The 18246-nt window shown below is 34.8% G+C and overlaps 2 protein-coding genes across 3 annotated transcripts; both read right to left on the bottom strand.

Moving 5' to 3' along the window:
• Nucleotides 1–1759: 1759 nt before the first annotated feature.
• On the bottom strand, nt 1760–8971 carry bbs7 (Bardet-Biedl syndrome 7). Its single transcript, XM_079249569.1, has 19 exons — nt 8634–8971; nt 8438–8503; nt 6780–6842; nt 6515–6690; nt 6223–6409; nt 6036–6108; nt 5853–5960; nt 5509–5639; nt 4806–4890; nt 4513–4615; nt 4230–4422; nt 4068–4142; nt 3907–3972; nt 3464–3603; nt 2947–3111; nt 2647–2756; nt 2469–2572; nt 2071–2194; nt 1760–1965 (listed from the first exon to the last, which is right to left on the bottom strand). The coding sequence occupies exons 1-19, from the start codon at nt 8667–8669 to the stop codon at nt 1832–1834; spliced, it is 2139 nt and encodes a 712-aa protein (XP_079105695.1). The 5' UTR covers nt 8670–8971; the 3' UTR covers nt 1760–1831.
• A 3671-nt stretch (nt 8972–12642) lies between these two features.
• Nucleotides 12643–17545, bottom strand: tmem33 (transmembrane protein 33). 2 transcript variants are annotated; one of them, XM_079249586.1, is made up of 8 exons: nt 17472–17545; nt 16547–16616; nt 15164–15258; nt 14870–15057; nt 14573–14640; nt 14268–14401; nt 13879–13962; nt 12643–13616 (listed from the first exon to the last, which is right to left on the bottom strand). In XM_079249586.1, exons 2-8 carry the CDS (start codon nt 16592–16594, stop codon nt 13487–13489), a joined length of 747 nt encoding a protein of 248 aa, XP_079105712.1. In that variant the 5' UTR covers nt 16595–16616; nt 17472–17545; the 3' UTR covers nt 12643–13486. The 2 variants fall into 2 exon arrangements, with proteins under 2 accessions (XP_079105712.1, XP_079105713.1); XM_079249587.1 differs by having other exon boundaries at nt 16547–16613.
• Nucleotides 17546–18246: the final 701 nt, after the last annotated feature.

Below are 18246 nucleotides of genomic sequence, written 5' to 3'. Positions count from 1 at the left end.
CTTCCCCCTCAAACAAAACTTTTGCCTCTGTCTTCAGTTAAATTAGCAAAAACACATGGGGTTTTAGCTCGGATTGATGAAAAACAAGTCAGTCAGACTGTCCTCCGCAACCGATTATAACAAAAGGAGCAAATAGCTGTTGTCCTGTTGACGAAAATTGAGGCTTCACAATCAAAACTAAACAGTTGAGATGGCAACGAAAGTCACGGAATGAAGACAGAGCAAACAAAAACAAGAGATGTAGCTCACGGACTGACTAAAAACTTTAAGTCGCCATATCTGTACATCCTAAAATGAATACAAACCTGTGCACAGACTAGCTAAGGACGGTCCATTTACACAGAGACATGTACTTCTAGGCTGCTTTCTCTCAGTTCAAGTAGCCCGCGAGTATTGAAACGAGCCAATCGTAGAGAGCAAACATAGTGACGTCAAACCTGTACGGCGCCTCACATGGTACAAATTAGTGTGATTAAAAATTCAAAACCGGTTTGTCACAGATTACCTCGTTGCAGAAGAGTTGTAGGAGAAGCAGCTGGTCTTTGCAATGTTTTGAACTTTATCAATACAGCACCATAATTAAAGATCTTGAAAATCCTAAGGCCTTAAATACAATGGGCATATTGGACAAATTCATATTTCACTGCTATAGTCTCACTGATACTTTGTTTGATATGTATGTGTATTGACATATACACAGGTGAAGATGCTCAATTTTTTTCTTTTTTTTGTATTGTCCATGGCCTGCATATTCTTTTTGTACCTATTTTCATTTAATTCTTGACCCCCTGACTTATCAGTTTATGTTCTGTATTTTTTGTTCAATTGTGTAATTAAAAAAAAGAGAGAAGCAGCTGGTATATTACAGCACAGAATATTCAACAAACTGAAAATCTAAGTAATCTAAACATTTTTTTGAAGTAAAAAGTCTACAGTATAAGCAAACCTTTCCTAAAACTTTATTAGCACTAATATACATTTTTGGCTCAAGTGTATTGTTGGATGTTATAAGGTTTTTAAATTAAATAATCTTAAAATGAAATAAAATTTAAAATATGTTTACCACATTAAAAATTGTGTGTATATACAGTTTTACATTTTTTTTTATTATGCATAAATGTTTAACTAGGAAATAACTCCTGTAGTTTCTCGATTTGGTTAAATGGTTTGTTGATTCAGTCTGTTGTAAAATGTAAAATAAATATAATTTATCAAAAAACTACAAATCATTTCAAAATAAATGAAAATCTAAATATAATGTAGCATGACAATATTTTTTTTAAAATAAACTGTTGAATCTTTGGAAACTTCCTATAAATGTATTAAAATTCAGTTCAACTTTATTTGTACGGTGCCTCTTTACAACAATGTCTACTCGGGGCACTTTAGACACATCAATTCCAGCCAATTCATAATAAATAACCTGAGCATGCACAAAGCATGGATAATAGTACTTTATTTATATTGATCAATTTTTGTGTATGTCAAGTTTCAAGATAAAAAAAACAAAAACAAAAACACATCAGTAACAACAGGAAACTATTGTTTTGCAATCATTTAAAAGTTTTATATTTAGTTAGAGAAAAACTGAAAGCCTTGAACGAAAAGCGTAACCTGAACCATTCTGACATCCTTGTACTATACACTTGTACAATGCTATCAGAAATATTGTAATAATTTAAATACCCAGCACAGTAACAGGAACACACTGTTTTTAAACAAAAAATGACAATACTTACACAAATAGAAACTACCATAACATAACAATGCCATGTATGTATGTACAATACAAAAACACAGAGATAAATAATATAATTTGGTCTATTTGACTTTATGCCACGCTGAAAAATTCCAGCAGTGCATTTAACTCATAATTATCAAGTATCTCCAACAACGAAGACACCTTTGTTTTCACATTCTGGCCCTTGAACTTGAACTTGTCAATGAAGAGATCAGTGATCATTCCTACAAGAGAAACAAACAGGAGATATAGATTCCTTGGGGCTTACACACTTAACAGTGAAATTCAGAAGCAGTGAATGTTGGTAAAATATGATGGCTAAACTTTACCATAAAGTCTTTCAAGGTGTGCTGGCTGCTTCTTGTATTCCTCAAGAAGACTAGCAGATTCATCCAAGATGCTGCGGTACTCTGGGATGAGGAAATCAGCGTTCCCTTCATGAACCTGAAGCTCCTAAAAAAAAAGGGAGGAAATGGTGGTGATATAAATTAGTGACAAATTTATATGCAACACCCTCAATATTATAAGAAGGGGAAAACAGCTTGTAACATTTTTTTTTAACTAATGGAGATGGATAATGTGTACATGATCATTTTCTAGATAAAAGTTGTCTTTTCCCTTATGTTCACTACTGTTCTTGAAGCAGATATGAGAATGGTCCTCAATGGTTCTTTCATTACTTTCTTTTCTTATTTGAAGAACAAGTAAATTTCTAACGAATACATACTTTCAGAGCATCGACAAGCTGAACTTTCTTAGCCAGCAATAACTGATGCTCCAGCTTTGGATGAATCATCCTGAGGGTATGGCTCACAGATTCATCATTGATATCTGAAAGATGAATAATATTATTAATAAAATCATTATTAACAAAAACAAAATGAAATAAAATAAAATCTACTTACCATATGAAATGTTTAGATTGATTTTCTTTTTGGTAGCTTCTTTTGAAAGAACATCGCTCAGAATGGAGATGGTAGAGATGTTGTCAGACTTGAAGTGTCCCTCCCCTTTACTGAAATGACAAATTCACATCAAAAACATATAACATGTAAGTGAAAGATTTAAATTACTTTAGTAAGTCATTTATTGTACTATACAAGACTTTTTTTACAAGAAAAAAAGCAAAGGAAGAATTTAAAGTATATTTCAACACCTTGGAAATCTTTTAACAATTCAATGGAGTGTAAAGATAAAGTATTTACCAGTATGTGGCTTCAAGCTGTGTGCCAAGGAACGTGTTATGAAAATAGAAAGTAATGCTCTCTCCTGCTGGTGTTTTCTCAGGTACCTCTGGCAAACAGAAAACCACCCAGGAATGGATCTCTGCAAAACTGAACTGTCCCACCAGGCTGAGCCGGTTCATGGGTCTGAAACAGTCGAAAAGACAAAAGATAAAATAATGTATATTTTAAAAAAAACAACAACAACAAAAACAGGAACAGGAACACATAACACTATCATTGTTGTACTGCTTTTAACTGAAGTTGTCATCTTTAGAACAAATCTATTAATTTATTAAAAATGATCGAAATACTGTACAGATATTTTGTTGTCATTAGTATATTCAAATACTGTCAGATTCTCTGCTGAGATAACACTTCAAATTAGAATTAGTGTCACAAATATAAAATCATATCTATGTGATTTGAATATACTTCCTAATTCAATCAGTCCAGGTTTTGCTTTATTTCTATTTATTTTTAGAACTAAAATCTTTACCTGTCTGGGTCTATGCTGTGAGTCCGCTGGTGCAGGGACAGGGGTTTGATCTGGTACTGGCGGACCTGGCACGTCTTGGGCTGCAGTCTGGGTGTAATGTAAGCCTGGAGGGTTCCATACTGTCCCTCAATGGATCTCACCTGGGAATACAGTGGACTTTGTATGAAACACATTGTTTTTAAGTAGTGGATGGACTAAATCCTATGAACTGTAGCCTTAACAAATGGGCAAAGTAGCCTCTTAATTCAACCACAACATGACCCCTCCATCAGGGCTTGAAGCAGAAGAATGTATCAGCGAACCACAATCATACAAAACTCAGCCAACTTTAGTACTATGACTTTAAATATAATAGTTAATATTAAACTTAATTAAAGGGACACTCTCTAGGCTTTTTTTTTTTTAAATCACTGGAGGATGGCAAAGATACATGTATTGTTTACCTTAAGCTCAAGTCTAGTAGTGTTGGCTTGACATCTGTAAGTGGCCAGGAGGAAGTTTCCATTAGGCTGCTCGAAAAAGAATAATGAGTCAGGCTTCAAAAGTAAGTTTGGGGCTTTATTTGTGAAGAATGTTTGCCCTTTGAACAGATTACACAGCTCACCTCTGAGTCGCATTCGCTGAAACTCACAACAGCTGAGTTCTTGTCCACATCCAGCAGGTCTATGGGCACGTCACTCTGAGTAAAAGAAAAAAATTAAAGTTACATTCTGCACATTCACATTTAAACTGTGGGAACCTTGGATTTTTTCATTGCTGCATGTACCTGGAGCAACAGGTTGTCAATGGCAGTCTGGACTTCCAACGTGAGACTGTAGCTGGCATCATCCTGGCAGAGAGTGAACTTGTCGTTGATGCTGAAGATGGGCACGGCAGAGACAGCAGTGCTTGATTGTGTGGTCTGCTGGTACTGTTCACGTCCCTGAAGGACTTTCACCTGAAGTTGCTCCAACTCTGCCCTGAAAGGCAGCAGAAAGGGTGATGCAATGGAGAATAGGTTTGTTTTAAAATCCTACTTGAACCAAAGAATTATATTATTGTGTTTTTACCTGAGTGCTTCAACTTTAGACTGTGTCTCCTTGCTCATCCTGACCTCATCTCCTGGACCACCCTCAGCCTTCTGGGGCTCAGTGGTCAAACCAGTCACCCATCCTAAGAGAAGGAAAGCAGCTCATATTGACAACTAGTTTCTCTACTTTAAATATAAATTAAACACTTCCGAATTTTTAACAGTCGCAATGTCTCACGTGGAAAGGGAAGAAAATCACATGGATAGAACAATCAACCCTTTTCCTTTCATTTCCGAGGAGAAATGTGGCTTTAGAAAGCAATCTCCTCTAACCTGTATAGGTGGCAGTCAAGACCTCATCATAAGATTCTTTCCCCACACAGCCACCCTGGATCGAGGTCACACTCTCTGACAACACCTGTAAGCATGAAAGAAAAAAAGGAAATTTTGGCCAAAAATGAAAGAAAGATTATTTGTTGAATTGAAAGAAAAACAGAGTAAAATGTTTTTGAAACTGTTATTGATAATATCTAAATCTCCAACTTTTACTTCCTTCTGAAACACCCAATGAATTTACAACACACCAACTACTTTATGTACTAATGGTGATCTTGCCAGATTTATATAGAGCAGGTTCTGGGACATTGAAAGCTCAGTCTTTTAGGTCATAATACTGCAACTCTTTAACACTATAATCTTCCTTGCACACTCTGTTAAACTTGCATGGTTAAAATGGAACAGCTGTTTGTAATGGTTTGTTCAATCCAATTGCAATGCTAACTGTATGGGTGATGTGATTACATACAACCAATGGAAGGAAGTGAACAGACAACCTAAATTTAATCTTTCTTTTGTCTTTTTTCAAGAATCAGTTGTACTTTTCTATGAACAAACTTCAAACTTACTTACAATTCAAAATTTTTTAAAAAGTAAATAAAAGTAACAATGTTCAATTTAAAGATAAATTATGTTACTTTAGTTTATAAGTCTAATTACTGGTAATAATATTTTGCCAGAGAAAAAAAAACAAACGTACATGTTCAAAGCGTAAGGTGGGCTCATTGGTGCTGTCAAAACCATAGACCTCAACTGTCCCATCATCCCTGCCCACCAGGATGTCATTCACTCCATCTCCAATAATGTCATATGTGTCAATGCAAAGAATTCCTGAGGGAAGATAAATTATAGTCTTGTTAGAAGTTGGACCAAAATATAGTCTGTATAAAAATAAAATACCCAAAATTGTCATTTCAGACTCTCTGATACAACAGAATTTAAATATTTCCAGTATTAATATAACATACACTATGTGAAATGTTTTGTAACTACATAAAAAGCTAAAAAAACACTGAACACTGCATGAATAAAAAATATATATACCTCCTTTCTTTTTGTCATTATCAATCTCCCACTTTGGTGTCGCTGAGCGCTCACCAATCTGGACCAACCCAATTTTTCCGTCTGTGGTTCCATAAAGGATTTCCTCTCCTAAAAGACGCCATAGTTGATTTAAATTAAGCAATATCAAGCCATGAATGCATGGCAATCAGAAACCTTACTTACCTCCATCTTTACTGTACAGTTCCAAAACGGATGGAGGGCCAGGGACTTCAATGTCATAAGCAAGTTCAGATCCCTTTAATTAAAAGACAAATATAATCAATATATTTATAAATACTTTGAATACCATGTGACTGCTTGAAGTAGAAAAGCTTCTGAAATCTGAAAAGTAAATATGAGCTTGGCCCACCTGCAAGACTCTAAGGACACGATCTTGACAAGCCAACACCGCAATGAGGCGAGAAAGCTTTTCTGAGGAAACACATGTGATATCATTGATTTTGTCTCCAGAGAGAAAGTAGTCTTGATCCTTACAATCACAGTAGTGGTTGTAAATGTAACTTGCACACACAAAAAGGTCAGCTCCGGAAACATGCCTGAAAAAAAGACATTGCCAAAATTACTCAGTACAGTAAAGATCACACAGTTCCGCACAAGTCAGTCAAGCAGAGTAGATCAAAATGAGAAGAAATGGTTCCTACATTGCATTAATGCTCTCAGTGAGGTTGGCTTCAAAGGTGAGGAACTGTTTTCCTTTCTTTGTGAACCCTCGCACCTGAGAACCTGCACAGACAAAAACCTTTTCCTGGGGAGTTCCCACAGCTCCTCCAAGGTCCATTCTGACGATCTTCTGTCCTGGAAGTGTTTTAAACACAGGCTGAAAAAGAGAGTCAAGTGTGTTACTTGGCAGCTATATTTTATTTCAAATCTACATAGCTGAATGATAATAGAAAAAGCCCAACACACCACTGCTTCACCCTTCTTCATTCCAAAACATGTCAGTATCCCATCATGATCAGCGATAGCAACCTGAAACACAACAAGTCCGTGGTCAAGCATAATGGAAATGAAAATTGTTTTCTCTTTACTGTACCAGCATGTTCACATTTTAACCACAGTATGAAAATAACCTGGACACTGTTTACACAAATGTTCATGACAACTACAAAACTTCCCATAATTCAAATGTTTTCTGTTTATCTGACAAACTTATTCTTATCTGATAAAAAAGATCAAACTATCAATGAAAAGTGGTGCAAAATGACGGATGAGGATGTTGTTATTGTATAATTTATCCTCCAACTAAAAACATTAGGTCTCTGATTAAGGCAGAAAAATAGGGTTTTAGTTAAATGTCATTGAATCATACAAAAGGTTATCTGCAGCAACCCACCACAGAATCAAGCTTGTATATATGCAACTGGATTGTTTTTTTTCTTCATAAACACAGCGGTTCTCCACGTTTTGCAACAGAGTACCCCTTGTAAAATATTTTTTCAGCCAAGTGCCCCCTAACCACTGCAAAGCATTTTTAGTTAGGAAAACACATACAATGCATCACTTTGTCATTCGTGTTTGGTTTATTAAACTCTTGTTTGTGTTGTCAAGGCGACAGTGTGATTGATATGATATGATTTGACTCATAACAGGTGGGGTTCAATTCAAGTCAGAAGTGGGATTTTAGGAGGAAAGAAATAGTGTAAATCTAAATTCAGTTCATGAATGCACATTTATATTTATTGAAATATATTAAATATTTATATAATATTATATTTATAATTTTTTATTTACAGATGTTTTATAGAAAACAAAAAGATGTTTTCAAAAAATTTCAAGTACCCCCTGGAATGCCTTGGAGTGCCCTCAGGGGGTATACATACCCCCATTTGAGAAACAGTGGCTTAACATTTCTAAGTCTATGATAATTCTGTGGCAAGCAGGAATAGAAAGGGAGAGATTGGACAACCCTGTCTAACCCCATGTTAACCGCAAATTTTTGAGATATGTTAGGCCTAAAATCAATTACGACAGAGCTGTTAATTCCTTTGGAAGGCATTTCAACTGAGCTAATAAAAGTAGATTTAAGAGTTTGTAGTAAAAATGGATGTTTTATGGTGTCAAAGGCTTTTTAAAAATCAAGAAAGAGAATGAGAGCATCAGGTCGTACAAAATGAGAAGAGTCGAGTAGGTCAAGTATTAGTCGAATGTTGTTTATTTTATGTCGATTCTTTAAGAAGCCTGACTGTGTTTATGAGATCATGTCATCTCTAAGCCTAATTTTAATTTTATTTTACAAGAACTAGAGATAAAATTTTGTTCAGGGTCAAAAGAGTAATTGAATGCCAATTGAAAATTGTATGCATATCTTTTCCAGGTTTTTGGATGAGGGAAATAATTCCCTGTTTTATTGTTGTTGTCATTTCTTTTTGTTCTAAACATTGTTTGTACGTACAAAAAAAGGGAGGACATCACATTGATTTAATTCAATGTGATGTTGGTCAAATCTAGAAACTTTGCAATAGGCTCGTCACGGTGATAGATTTTAAGAAAAATACATTTATTAAAAAATGACCATGATTCAAGGTTGATGATTCAACACTGATGAAGCTCAGAGAGAACATTACCTTTTGGGTCGCCTTTTTTCCCAGAGCTGGAAGAAGCCGCATAGTTTTCTGTGATGTGACACCAACCTGATGAAGCAGGTGAGACCATCAGTAAAAATATTAAGACAACTTCACAAAGAATCAGACTTAACTCAATAGCAACTACAAACAAATGGCAACAGAATCCTGTAATAGAATAGTTTATAAATCATGTTACCTGGACATAATCGACTCTATTGAGCTGGACCTCCATCTTCTCTTCTCTGACTTTCCTTTGAGAAATCTTCCAGGTGAACTAACCAGTCATAAAACAGCTCGAATCATTACTCTCAGCTCACCTCAGACTGTTAATAACTTGTCAGAAAAAATCTGATAAATGACAAGAGGACAATGATGCCAGTTGAAACGGGGATTATTTAGACAAGAAGATTAGCTCTACGTGCTAGCGTTAGCTAGCGAGCTAATTGGCTAACACGATTAGTTCGCCCTCCAGCTGTCTTCTTTGGTGAGAGGAAGTCATCTTAAAGAGAATCTACTTCAAACACCTAAAATAAGTCAGACTATCTACGAATACGAGCAATCTGGGCGCTTTTTGCCAACACTGATATTTATCTGTGACACACGCTGGAACGCAGTTGATGTTGCCAATAGTAACGCTAAAGCGTCAAACAAACGATGATTCTATTGGATGAGAGAGAATCAGGATATTTAAGTGAAAAGCGGATTGGTTGATCAGAACAGTTTTTATACATTGTGTGTGTATGGCAAGTAAAGTCATTCATATTTAAACATATTACAGAAAAACAAAAGTTAGAAATAAAAGATATCAGTCTACAAATTGATAAGCACCACAAAGAACTGACTAAAAGCGCTTTTATTAAATCAAGAGCCAAATGGCTAGAGGAAGGCGAAAAAAAAAAAAACTCGAATTACTTCTTTTCACTAGAAAAACGCAAGAAAGGAAAAGCTCCAGTATAGACAGACTTTCTGTCGAATTCTACTTGCTTTTCTGGGATTATATTAACAATCCTCTTTTTTGCATGTACAATGTTTAGAACAAAAAGAAATGACAACAAAAACCTGGAAAAGATGCGTATACAAGTGTCAATTTGCGTCCAATTACTCTTTTGACCATTAACTACAAAATTTTCTCTCTGAATCTGAAGCAGGCAGGATCACCTCGCTTAAGGCAGAAGCTGCATGCACCGGACACTGCAGACACACTGGGACAGAAAGCGTTACGACACGCAGCGGCAAGGCAAGGGCTCTGCCAGCTCCTATCCTCCTTGGCAATAGTGTGCTCTCACCAGATCATTTATTTTTATCTTGATCATACCACAATTACACACTGATGTTGCCGCTGTTCCAAAGAAATGTTTATAAAATGTTATAAACATTTTATAAAATGTTTATACCATGATGGGGAAATGAGATTTCAATTCAAATGTTTTTTCCCACTTGCACTACTTGTGTTTCAGTAATGTTTTAGTTTATTAAATGAATTTGATATGTTATGACTTTTTATTGATGGATTAAAAAAAAAAAACTGTTTGATATGTTATTTTTCATATCTAAATAAATGTAATTTGTATAATTGTATCTCTGTTCTTGAAGAATTTTTAATCTAGACTAAATATATGTGTGTTGCCCAGTTTGAATATGGTATAGATAAGGCTGACACCCAGTGCCAGTGTTCAAACTGTTCTGGGCCAGATCTGGGCCATCAGTGTTTCTACAGCTGGCCTCAGGCTGGCCTATGTGTGGGCCACTTCTGGCAAACCAATTCCAGGCCAGCAAAGGGCCATCATTCTTTTGGGTATGTGGGCCATGTTTTAGTGCACTGTCTGGGCCAGAATTGGGCCATACCAAATTTGCTACCTGGGTTCTTGTAAACAAATTAAAATTAGGTTTAGAGATTACATAATCTCATAAACACAGTCAGACTTTCTAAAGAATCGACATGAGATAAACAACATTCGACTAATACTTCACCTATTCGACTATTCTTTTTTTGTACAACCTGATGCTCTCATTCTCTTTCTAGATTTCTAGGCTTTCTAGATAAAGCCTTTGACACCATAGAACATCCATTCCTACTACAAACTCTTAAATCATTTTGGCACTACTTTTATTAGCTCAGTCAAAATGCTTTCCAAAGGAATTAACAGCTCTGTAATAATAAATATTAGGCCTAACATATCTAAAAGATTTGCGGTTAAACGTGGGATTAGACAGGGTTGTCCAATCTCTCCAATTTTATTCTTGCTTGCCACAGAATTATTTGCTCTATACATCTTAAATGAATCTGACTTTGAAGTAATTATCATCTTTAAAAGAAATATTAAGATAGCTCAGCTGGGAGATGATATCACTTTATTTTCAAAAAACAAATCACAGTCAGCACAGGCTCTTAAACTGGTTAAAGTATTTTCTGCTGCTTCTGGTCTTAATCTAAATATTTACAAATGTGATAGTTCTGTTCTATAGTACTGGTAATTACCAGTGTTTGATTGCAAAGAAACCCATATAGAAAATATTCCAATTAAAGACTCAGTTAAATACTCAGGTATCCACATCTCAAAAAAATATTTCAACCAGACAAAACCTCAATTTCCACAGAAAAATGACTAAATCTAAAAATATTTTCAACTACTGGCTTCAGAGACTTAAGCCTGTTTGCTAGAATATTCCTCACTAAAGCAGATGGACCTTCATATTTTGTATATCCTTCTCTGTGCTTATTTGTTAATGACAAAATCATTAAAGAAATAAACAAACTATTTCTAGATTTCATTCCGAAAAATAAACCTTACAAACTAAAAACAATATTCTCTCAAACAGTAAAAATCTAGGTGGACTTGATTTTCTGAATTTTACAGATATTGTTAATACTTTTAAAGTTAACAGGGTTAAAAAAAATGTCTTACAATTCCTAATTCCTTATGGTTTTTCATCCCAAATAATATATTTAACACAATTGGTGGTCTTTCTACCTTTAAATGCAATTATTCTCCTATACTATCAGTTACTCTTTCTAAGTTTCACCAACAGTGTCTTCTTGCCTGTAAATTATGTTTCTCTCACAACTTCTCGCACCACAAGTTGATCATCTGGAACAATAAGAAAATAACTTTAAAAAATAGATCCTTGCTTTCCAAGTATTGGTTGGACCATGGTATTTTTTTGATATATCACTTTTTGATGTAAATAGCAATATGTTGACTTATGATGAGTTTCTTGCACATTATGGTTTTAGAGTAACTCCTAAAGATTTTAAACCGCCCTATAAAAGCTATTCTTCCTGGATTACTTTTTCTAATTAAAAATAATTTATCCTTTGGATCTCATACAGCTATGCAGTCTACATTACTTGTAAATGGTAACACCATAACAGACAAAAACTGTGAAAACAAACATATTCGTCAGATGTTTCAAATGAAAAAAGAAATCACTCCACGTGTTTTTTTTTTTCTTTTTTTTTTGGAGATCTCCCATTCAAGATGTTAATTGGGAGAAAGCTTGGCTTCTGCCTGTTAAATACTGCATTCCCAACAAAACTAAAGAAATTAATTTTAAGATCCTTCATAATATTTGCTTGTTTAATGCTGTGATCTTCAAATATTTGAATATACCTAATAAATTCTCCTTTTGTGAGGCAGAAGAAACCGTAACATTGTGTACTCCTTCAAACTAATAGATATAATTTTCTAATATGAAAACCCCAACAATAAAACTCTTGAACACCTAACCATTTCAAATTACAAGCAAATTTTTTATTCATGAACAAAGATTCCTCAAACTGCTGTTTCCCCTTTTCCAAAAAGAAGTGAACTCACTTTTTAAATATTGAAAACTCCTTAAAAACATGAAAAATATGAGGCTTCTAAATTTTTATGAAAAATTTTTTTTGTGTAGATTCCTCCTCTTCATAATAAATACTTTATATTTTGTCGCGTTCAATTGTATCCTCATGTTTTTTTTCCTGGTTCAAGCTGAATTGTAATTACTTTGTGTATAACCTTGTTTGTCTTATCCTTTTGACTTTTTCTACCCATCTAGTTCAATATAGTAGATGTATTTTTTGTGTTTACAATAAAGTTATGTTTAAAAAAAAAAAAAAAGTAGGGTAATTCATTATAAAACTTGCTCATAAAGCAGCTGTGGGCAAATATTGCCAATGACAAAAATATAAGGAGAAAAAAAAAGACTTCATTTTACCAGTTTATTTAAGAGATAACTTCATTTTCATCATAAAAATGTGTATCTGTGGGCAAAATAAGCACATTAAAAGATGACGCAGTTAAAGAGCAGGCATTAAGCTGAAAAGCTATAGAAACAACAACAAAAAAAAAAAGAAATTCAAGAATTTTCAGAAGGGAAACATGCACTGTGTAGATGAATATAAATCCTACAATAAAATGTTTAGTAACAAAAAAATATTTCTTGAATATACAGCAGATATTTTCTTATTCTAACACTCATATTGACATCACAGCTATGACATCTAGTATGTTGTTGGAATTCATACAAAAGATTTAAAGTCAGGCATTAAGACAAACATTTGATGCTTTGCACAAAAGTAATAAGATGGAAATTGCAACGTACATGAGTTTTAGTCAGAAGGGCCATTTCAATTATGCATAAGCACATTTTCATTAAGTTACTAATCTCAGAATGTTAATATTTTATCAAAGAATAAACAATTTCATGAATAAATAAGGACATGAAAAGGAGAATGAAAACAGCAAATAAAACATTGCTGACACCAGCTATACTATGTTCAAGGAACATAAAGTGAGGAGGTGTCCAGTGCCAGAATGAGGTCAGGATCCGAAGATGGCAAATGAAACATCACCAAGACACTTCAGTGCATTACTGGATCATCTTCAACTGTACCCGAATTACAAGAAAATATGGAGCTCAGAATGCAAACTTGACATTAAAAACAAAGTTTCTTCCATTGATGGCAATACCTGTTCCCATCAAAGTGTAAGTCACATCTTACATGGCTAAGAAACAAAAAAATAATCAAAATGAAAACAAAAACTAAGAAAACAAGCAAAAATGTCATCAGACTCCTGTGGGAGCAAGGCGGCTGATAAAGGCGATGCTGCTGAGGCACATTCTTCTGAAAAATACGGGACAGGCAGGCTTCATGATGAAATGCTCCAGAAGAATTCGCAGTTCTGTGAATAAGGTGCTGGGAAGGAAAAGGAAAGAAAGACCATCGAAACATGTTTTTTTTCCCCATTTCTGATTAAACAGCTGCTCAAAATAATCAAACTGGACTAAACTCGCAAACTGTGCAGACAAAAGAAATTCATCAGTTTTTGTTTATAGTGTCTACAATAGACATCAGACTTGCTGTATATTTTTTATATTTAGTCTTTTGCACGGATAAACTACATTAGAACAATAAATTATGACTATATTGTTTCAAACTGCATCACTGAAAACCTTACCGACAGTATGGATTTCTTCTGGATGTGTAGCGGAGAGTGAGGAATCTGTAGTAAATGAAAGGGAGCAACAAGCTTCCCTGGCCACTGTTCACAAGACATTATGTTTTTAGTACTTCAAAGAAGTTGTAACATTTTCATTTAAACTGCAACATGCAAGCAGAACATTTTTAGAATGCAATAATGAAGTAATACATTATCCTGCATGTCTTTAAATAAGAACACTGTTATGGAAACAACCATTTGCTGGTTAAAGTAAAATACAGTAGAAGGAATTAAGCTTGAAATAATGGTGACCAATCAGTAGTTCCACCACACCACAGGTCTATATTGTTATTTTAACAGAAAACTATCTCTCCTTAGAAGATGTAGGATATGAGTTGTGAACATACCTGAAAAGCATGAAAACAGTAGCAGGCATTAAGAAGATCTCATTACAGGCGATAAACTTCAGGATGTTCTGCTGATTGGTTGTTAGTTTGTCCAGTAGGTTTCTGATGAACATCAGGCTGCTGGGACCCATTGACTACAAGTTTAAAAAAAAAAAAAAAGTTAGACAACAATAACAAAACTGCAGAAGAAAAGATTTCAAGAGTGTACAGAATTTAAAAATAATTTTAAAAGAAAATCACATCAGTGTTCATGTGCTTTTAGATATTCTGAGTTATAGTTGGATCTTTGGTTGGTTCATACTCACATCCAGGACTTTCTTTGTATAGGTGGTTGCATGAAGCAAAGAAAACAGGAAAACTGGGAAGATGCTCACTGGGGATAATTGTTAAGGATTAACTCTTCATACCAACTCATTTTGTCACATTACAAAAGACAAAGTTGGAAATTTGGAAACAATTCTGTACAAATTGGGATCAATTACATAATTTTGCTTTTCTTTAGACATTAATTTTGCAGCTATAGAAATAAATACTTCTCTATTAATTTAACTGTTAATAAATAAGCAATATTTGTAAGCAACTTGTATGAGGTAAAAGGATACTTGTGATGGGGTAAGAATTGACCAGGATGAGTGAGTAGAGCAAGTAATGACAGCTGTCTTCTTGCAAAGCCTGGGCCAAAAAAGCTCTGCTCAGCTGAAAGCGTGGAAGCCTCTGGTGTAACCGAAGTGCGCTGGTGAGGGCATTTGCTAACAAGGCTCTTTGATAGAAGTTAGCTGCTGCATATGGTCTGAAAAACACAAACAGAAAAAAGTTAAGTAAATATATGGCAGACTGCTGCTCAAAGCAGAAAAACTTGGGACAATTTTCTTTATAAAGTCGCTGAGCGAACTTACCCCAAGATTGGCAGAATAAACATAACAGAGCAGTAGACAGTGAAGAGACGAGAAAGCCACATTGCAGTTTCTAGCTTGTTGCTCATTAAAAATTGCTGTAAGAAAAAAAAAAAGAGGAAATAAAAGATACACTGATCGCTCACAAAAATTCCTTATGACAGAGGCAGGGACTAAAAATAATCATGATCAATGTCTGAGTAAGTTTTCCAAAGTGGTGTGCAAAGACACAGTGATGGCAGTTCTGACATCACACGGTGGGATTTAAGAAGAAGCTGATATTTGGCAGAAATGTGGGAGACTTGATTTGTACAAAGAAATCAGGATATTCCAAATGTTACATCCCAGCACAAGAGAAGCTACAAAACACTGTAATAAGAAAACCAAAGCTTTTTGCACATTGAACAATAAAACCTCTAACACCTGCTAACATCTGTTTTTCATTTGTTAGGACAGTATTGAATACAATCTGGATCAATTGACTCTGTATTGGTGGCAAGTATTTATTGATTCCAGCTTCGAGCACCAGTTGGATCACACCATGTTGGACATGCTGAGTGGGAACACTATACTTTATTTTATGACACAAATTTGACAACTGCGCCATCTGAAATGGAGAAAGTGAAACCCAACTGCGCTATCAGAACATGGCAGTGAATCCTATAAAAAGGTCAGTGAGACCACATCTTACTGAACTCCACTGGCTGTCCAAGTCAAATTCAAGCTCCACAGAATTGCGCTCAATCTCAAGCACTCCATTCCTCTCAGGAATGTGTAGTTTGGTCATCCATAAACACAAGGCAGTCTCTTTTCAGGCTGTTCTCATTTGTGGTTCCAAGATGGTGAATCTTTTGAAGACCATGAGACCTCCATTACATCTGAAACCTTAAAATACCTAACACATTTTAACTTGGACTTCTGTATTTTATTTATTTATTTTGCTTATATTCTGTTATTAAGACAGATTTACTTATTTAGCACCAAATGCATATCGCAAGGTTTCTTGCTGCTGTGCAGCTTGAAAAATGTTTCACTTCCAAAAAGGTTTGAATGGATAAATGTAAATGAAATCTGCATGTTTTGCTCTGTCTCTTTCTCTCTCATCCTCTAACCCCAGACTATTATTTCAAGACACACTTCTGGACAGCCTCAAGGTGATTCTAATCAGTATGACTGATAAGTTGGACAGGGGTGGAATAATAAGCGAGTCTTCCTTCCAATGTTACGGCGCAATTTTGGAGAATAGAGGGCACCAGTTACCCGTCTTTTTATGGGGTTACAAATGAGAAATTAAGTGGTTTCCTGTTGGAGCTTATCATCTAAAAGAAAATGGTAATGGTATACCCTTAACTTAAAAACAACCATTTGGAGTAATATCCTACTTACCATGGGCCCAGGTTGAGGAGGTGAGTTTTGTTGGTTTGTCTCTGCCATCTTTGAGAGAGGGACCTTTCTACTGCAAGAAAAGAAAGATATAAAATCAGCACCTTTTTATGTGTGTTTTATTTTTATTTTCAACAACAGTTACAAATTATAACATTAATATAACTGATTCTGAATGTTAGGAGGTTAAAATGAAGCAAACTTAAAACAGTATTTCATAAAGTTAATTAGAATGTATACAATAGTTAAAGCATAATATGATCAAATATACAGATGGGGATTTGCTGCTTTGGTTAAAGTGGTACATTAATTGTCTTTTAGATTATTTATTTTAAAGATTTACATTAGTGCTTTAGGAAATTTGGGGGGAAACATGTTTTGATCTAAAAGAAAATATAAATAGCTTATAAATAACACTGCATATGAATAAATGATATCGCCAAACATGTAACGTTTAGTTTTATTTTTCTATCCGTCTAAGTCAAATCTCTTTTTAAAAAGAAAAGAAAAAGGTTAATATAGAAAATAAAAGCGGAATCACGCTTTGTAATGAAAATCTAGATGATGAAATAAAGTAAGCTAGCTCGTCAGACCATCTGGCCTAAGCTAATTTGATCAATTTACTAAAAAAAATAAAGAAAAACATAAAAATGACAACGTATAACTTCTAAAAAGCGGATATTACTGACTCCGTACAAGCAGAAAAATCAACCTGTTCACTGGCTTAAACAAAGAAAAGCTTCAAGTTAGCAGCAGGTGGGTCTAGAATATTCTCTTACTAGCTTCCAGCTAGCGCCTCTGCTAACATTTGCGACCAAAGCTTTTCCTGCCTCCAACAGCTGTTACCCTGGTGACGGTAGCTAACACAGTACATCCTGGCCTTTCAAGAAGACCGTATATGATGAATAAACATTGAATAAAAGTTCACCTTTCCAGTGCAACAACGTCGAACAATTCAATAGCGTGCTAGCTTCAGTGTGACAAGTAGCTGCTGGTCACTACTGTCAATGTAGTAAATGATCAGCTGACCTTGTTAAACTCGGAAATAAGCTTCCTCTCGCGATATTTTAAAATGCATTGAAATGAAACTACAGGGAAAACACCGTCTTCTAGTGGTGACAAATGTGAAACGCCACTGCCTCTCTTTATTTCTTTCTTTCTTTCCCCCTTTTTTGAGATTGCTTAAAAAAATCGACATAAAAATCTACATAAACCCTATGCTATATACAGAAGATCATTCCTGCCAACAGCCATCAGCCTCCAGAACAAGACCTCCTCAAGTTCATTATCTACTACAATATTGAATTTCCCTTTGGGGATTAATAAAGTATTTTTCTTTTCATTTCATATCAACAATTTAACTAAGATGCTACATTTTTATTCCCTTTTCAGGAGATACTTTTAAGGCTGACATTTACATCGCTGAACAAATAATCGTCCTATGGTGAATCAAATTAAAAGTATGGTTGAAGCAAACCAAATCATTCATTTAAGACTGCATTGCCACCGTGTTTGTTAGTCACAAATGTGTTGTATTTGTAAATTGTTAGGGATAAATGTTGAAAATGCAGTGAGTGAGCAAGTTTCAAAATAACAGGGACTGATAAATATTGGCTTAAACCAAGCCCAGAAAGAATAACGTAGATGTCACAAATGTATACGGCAGGTCAGTGTGTTGTGTGTATTTAGTCATGAGACGAAAT

The sequence above is a fragment of the Telmatherina bonti genome, assembly GCF_933228915.1.
Source record: "Telmatherina bonti genome assembly, chromosome: 12".
Taxonomy (NCBI): domain Eukaryota; kingdom Metazoa; phylum Chordata; class Actinopteri; order Atheriniformes; family Telmatherinidae; genus Telmatherina; species Telmatherina bonti.
Note: the sequence above shows the minus strand (reverse complement) of the source record. Positions and strands in the feature narration are given on the sequence as shown.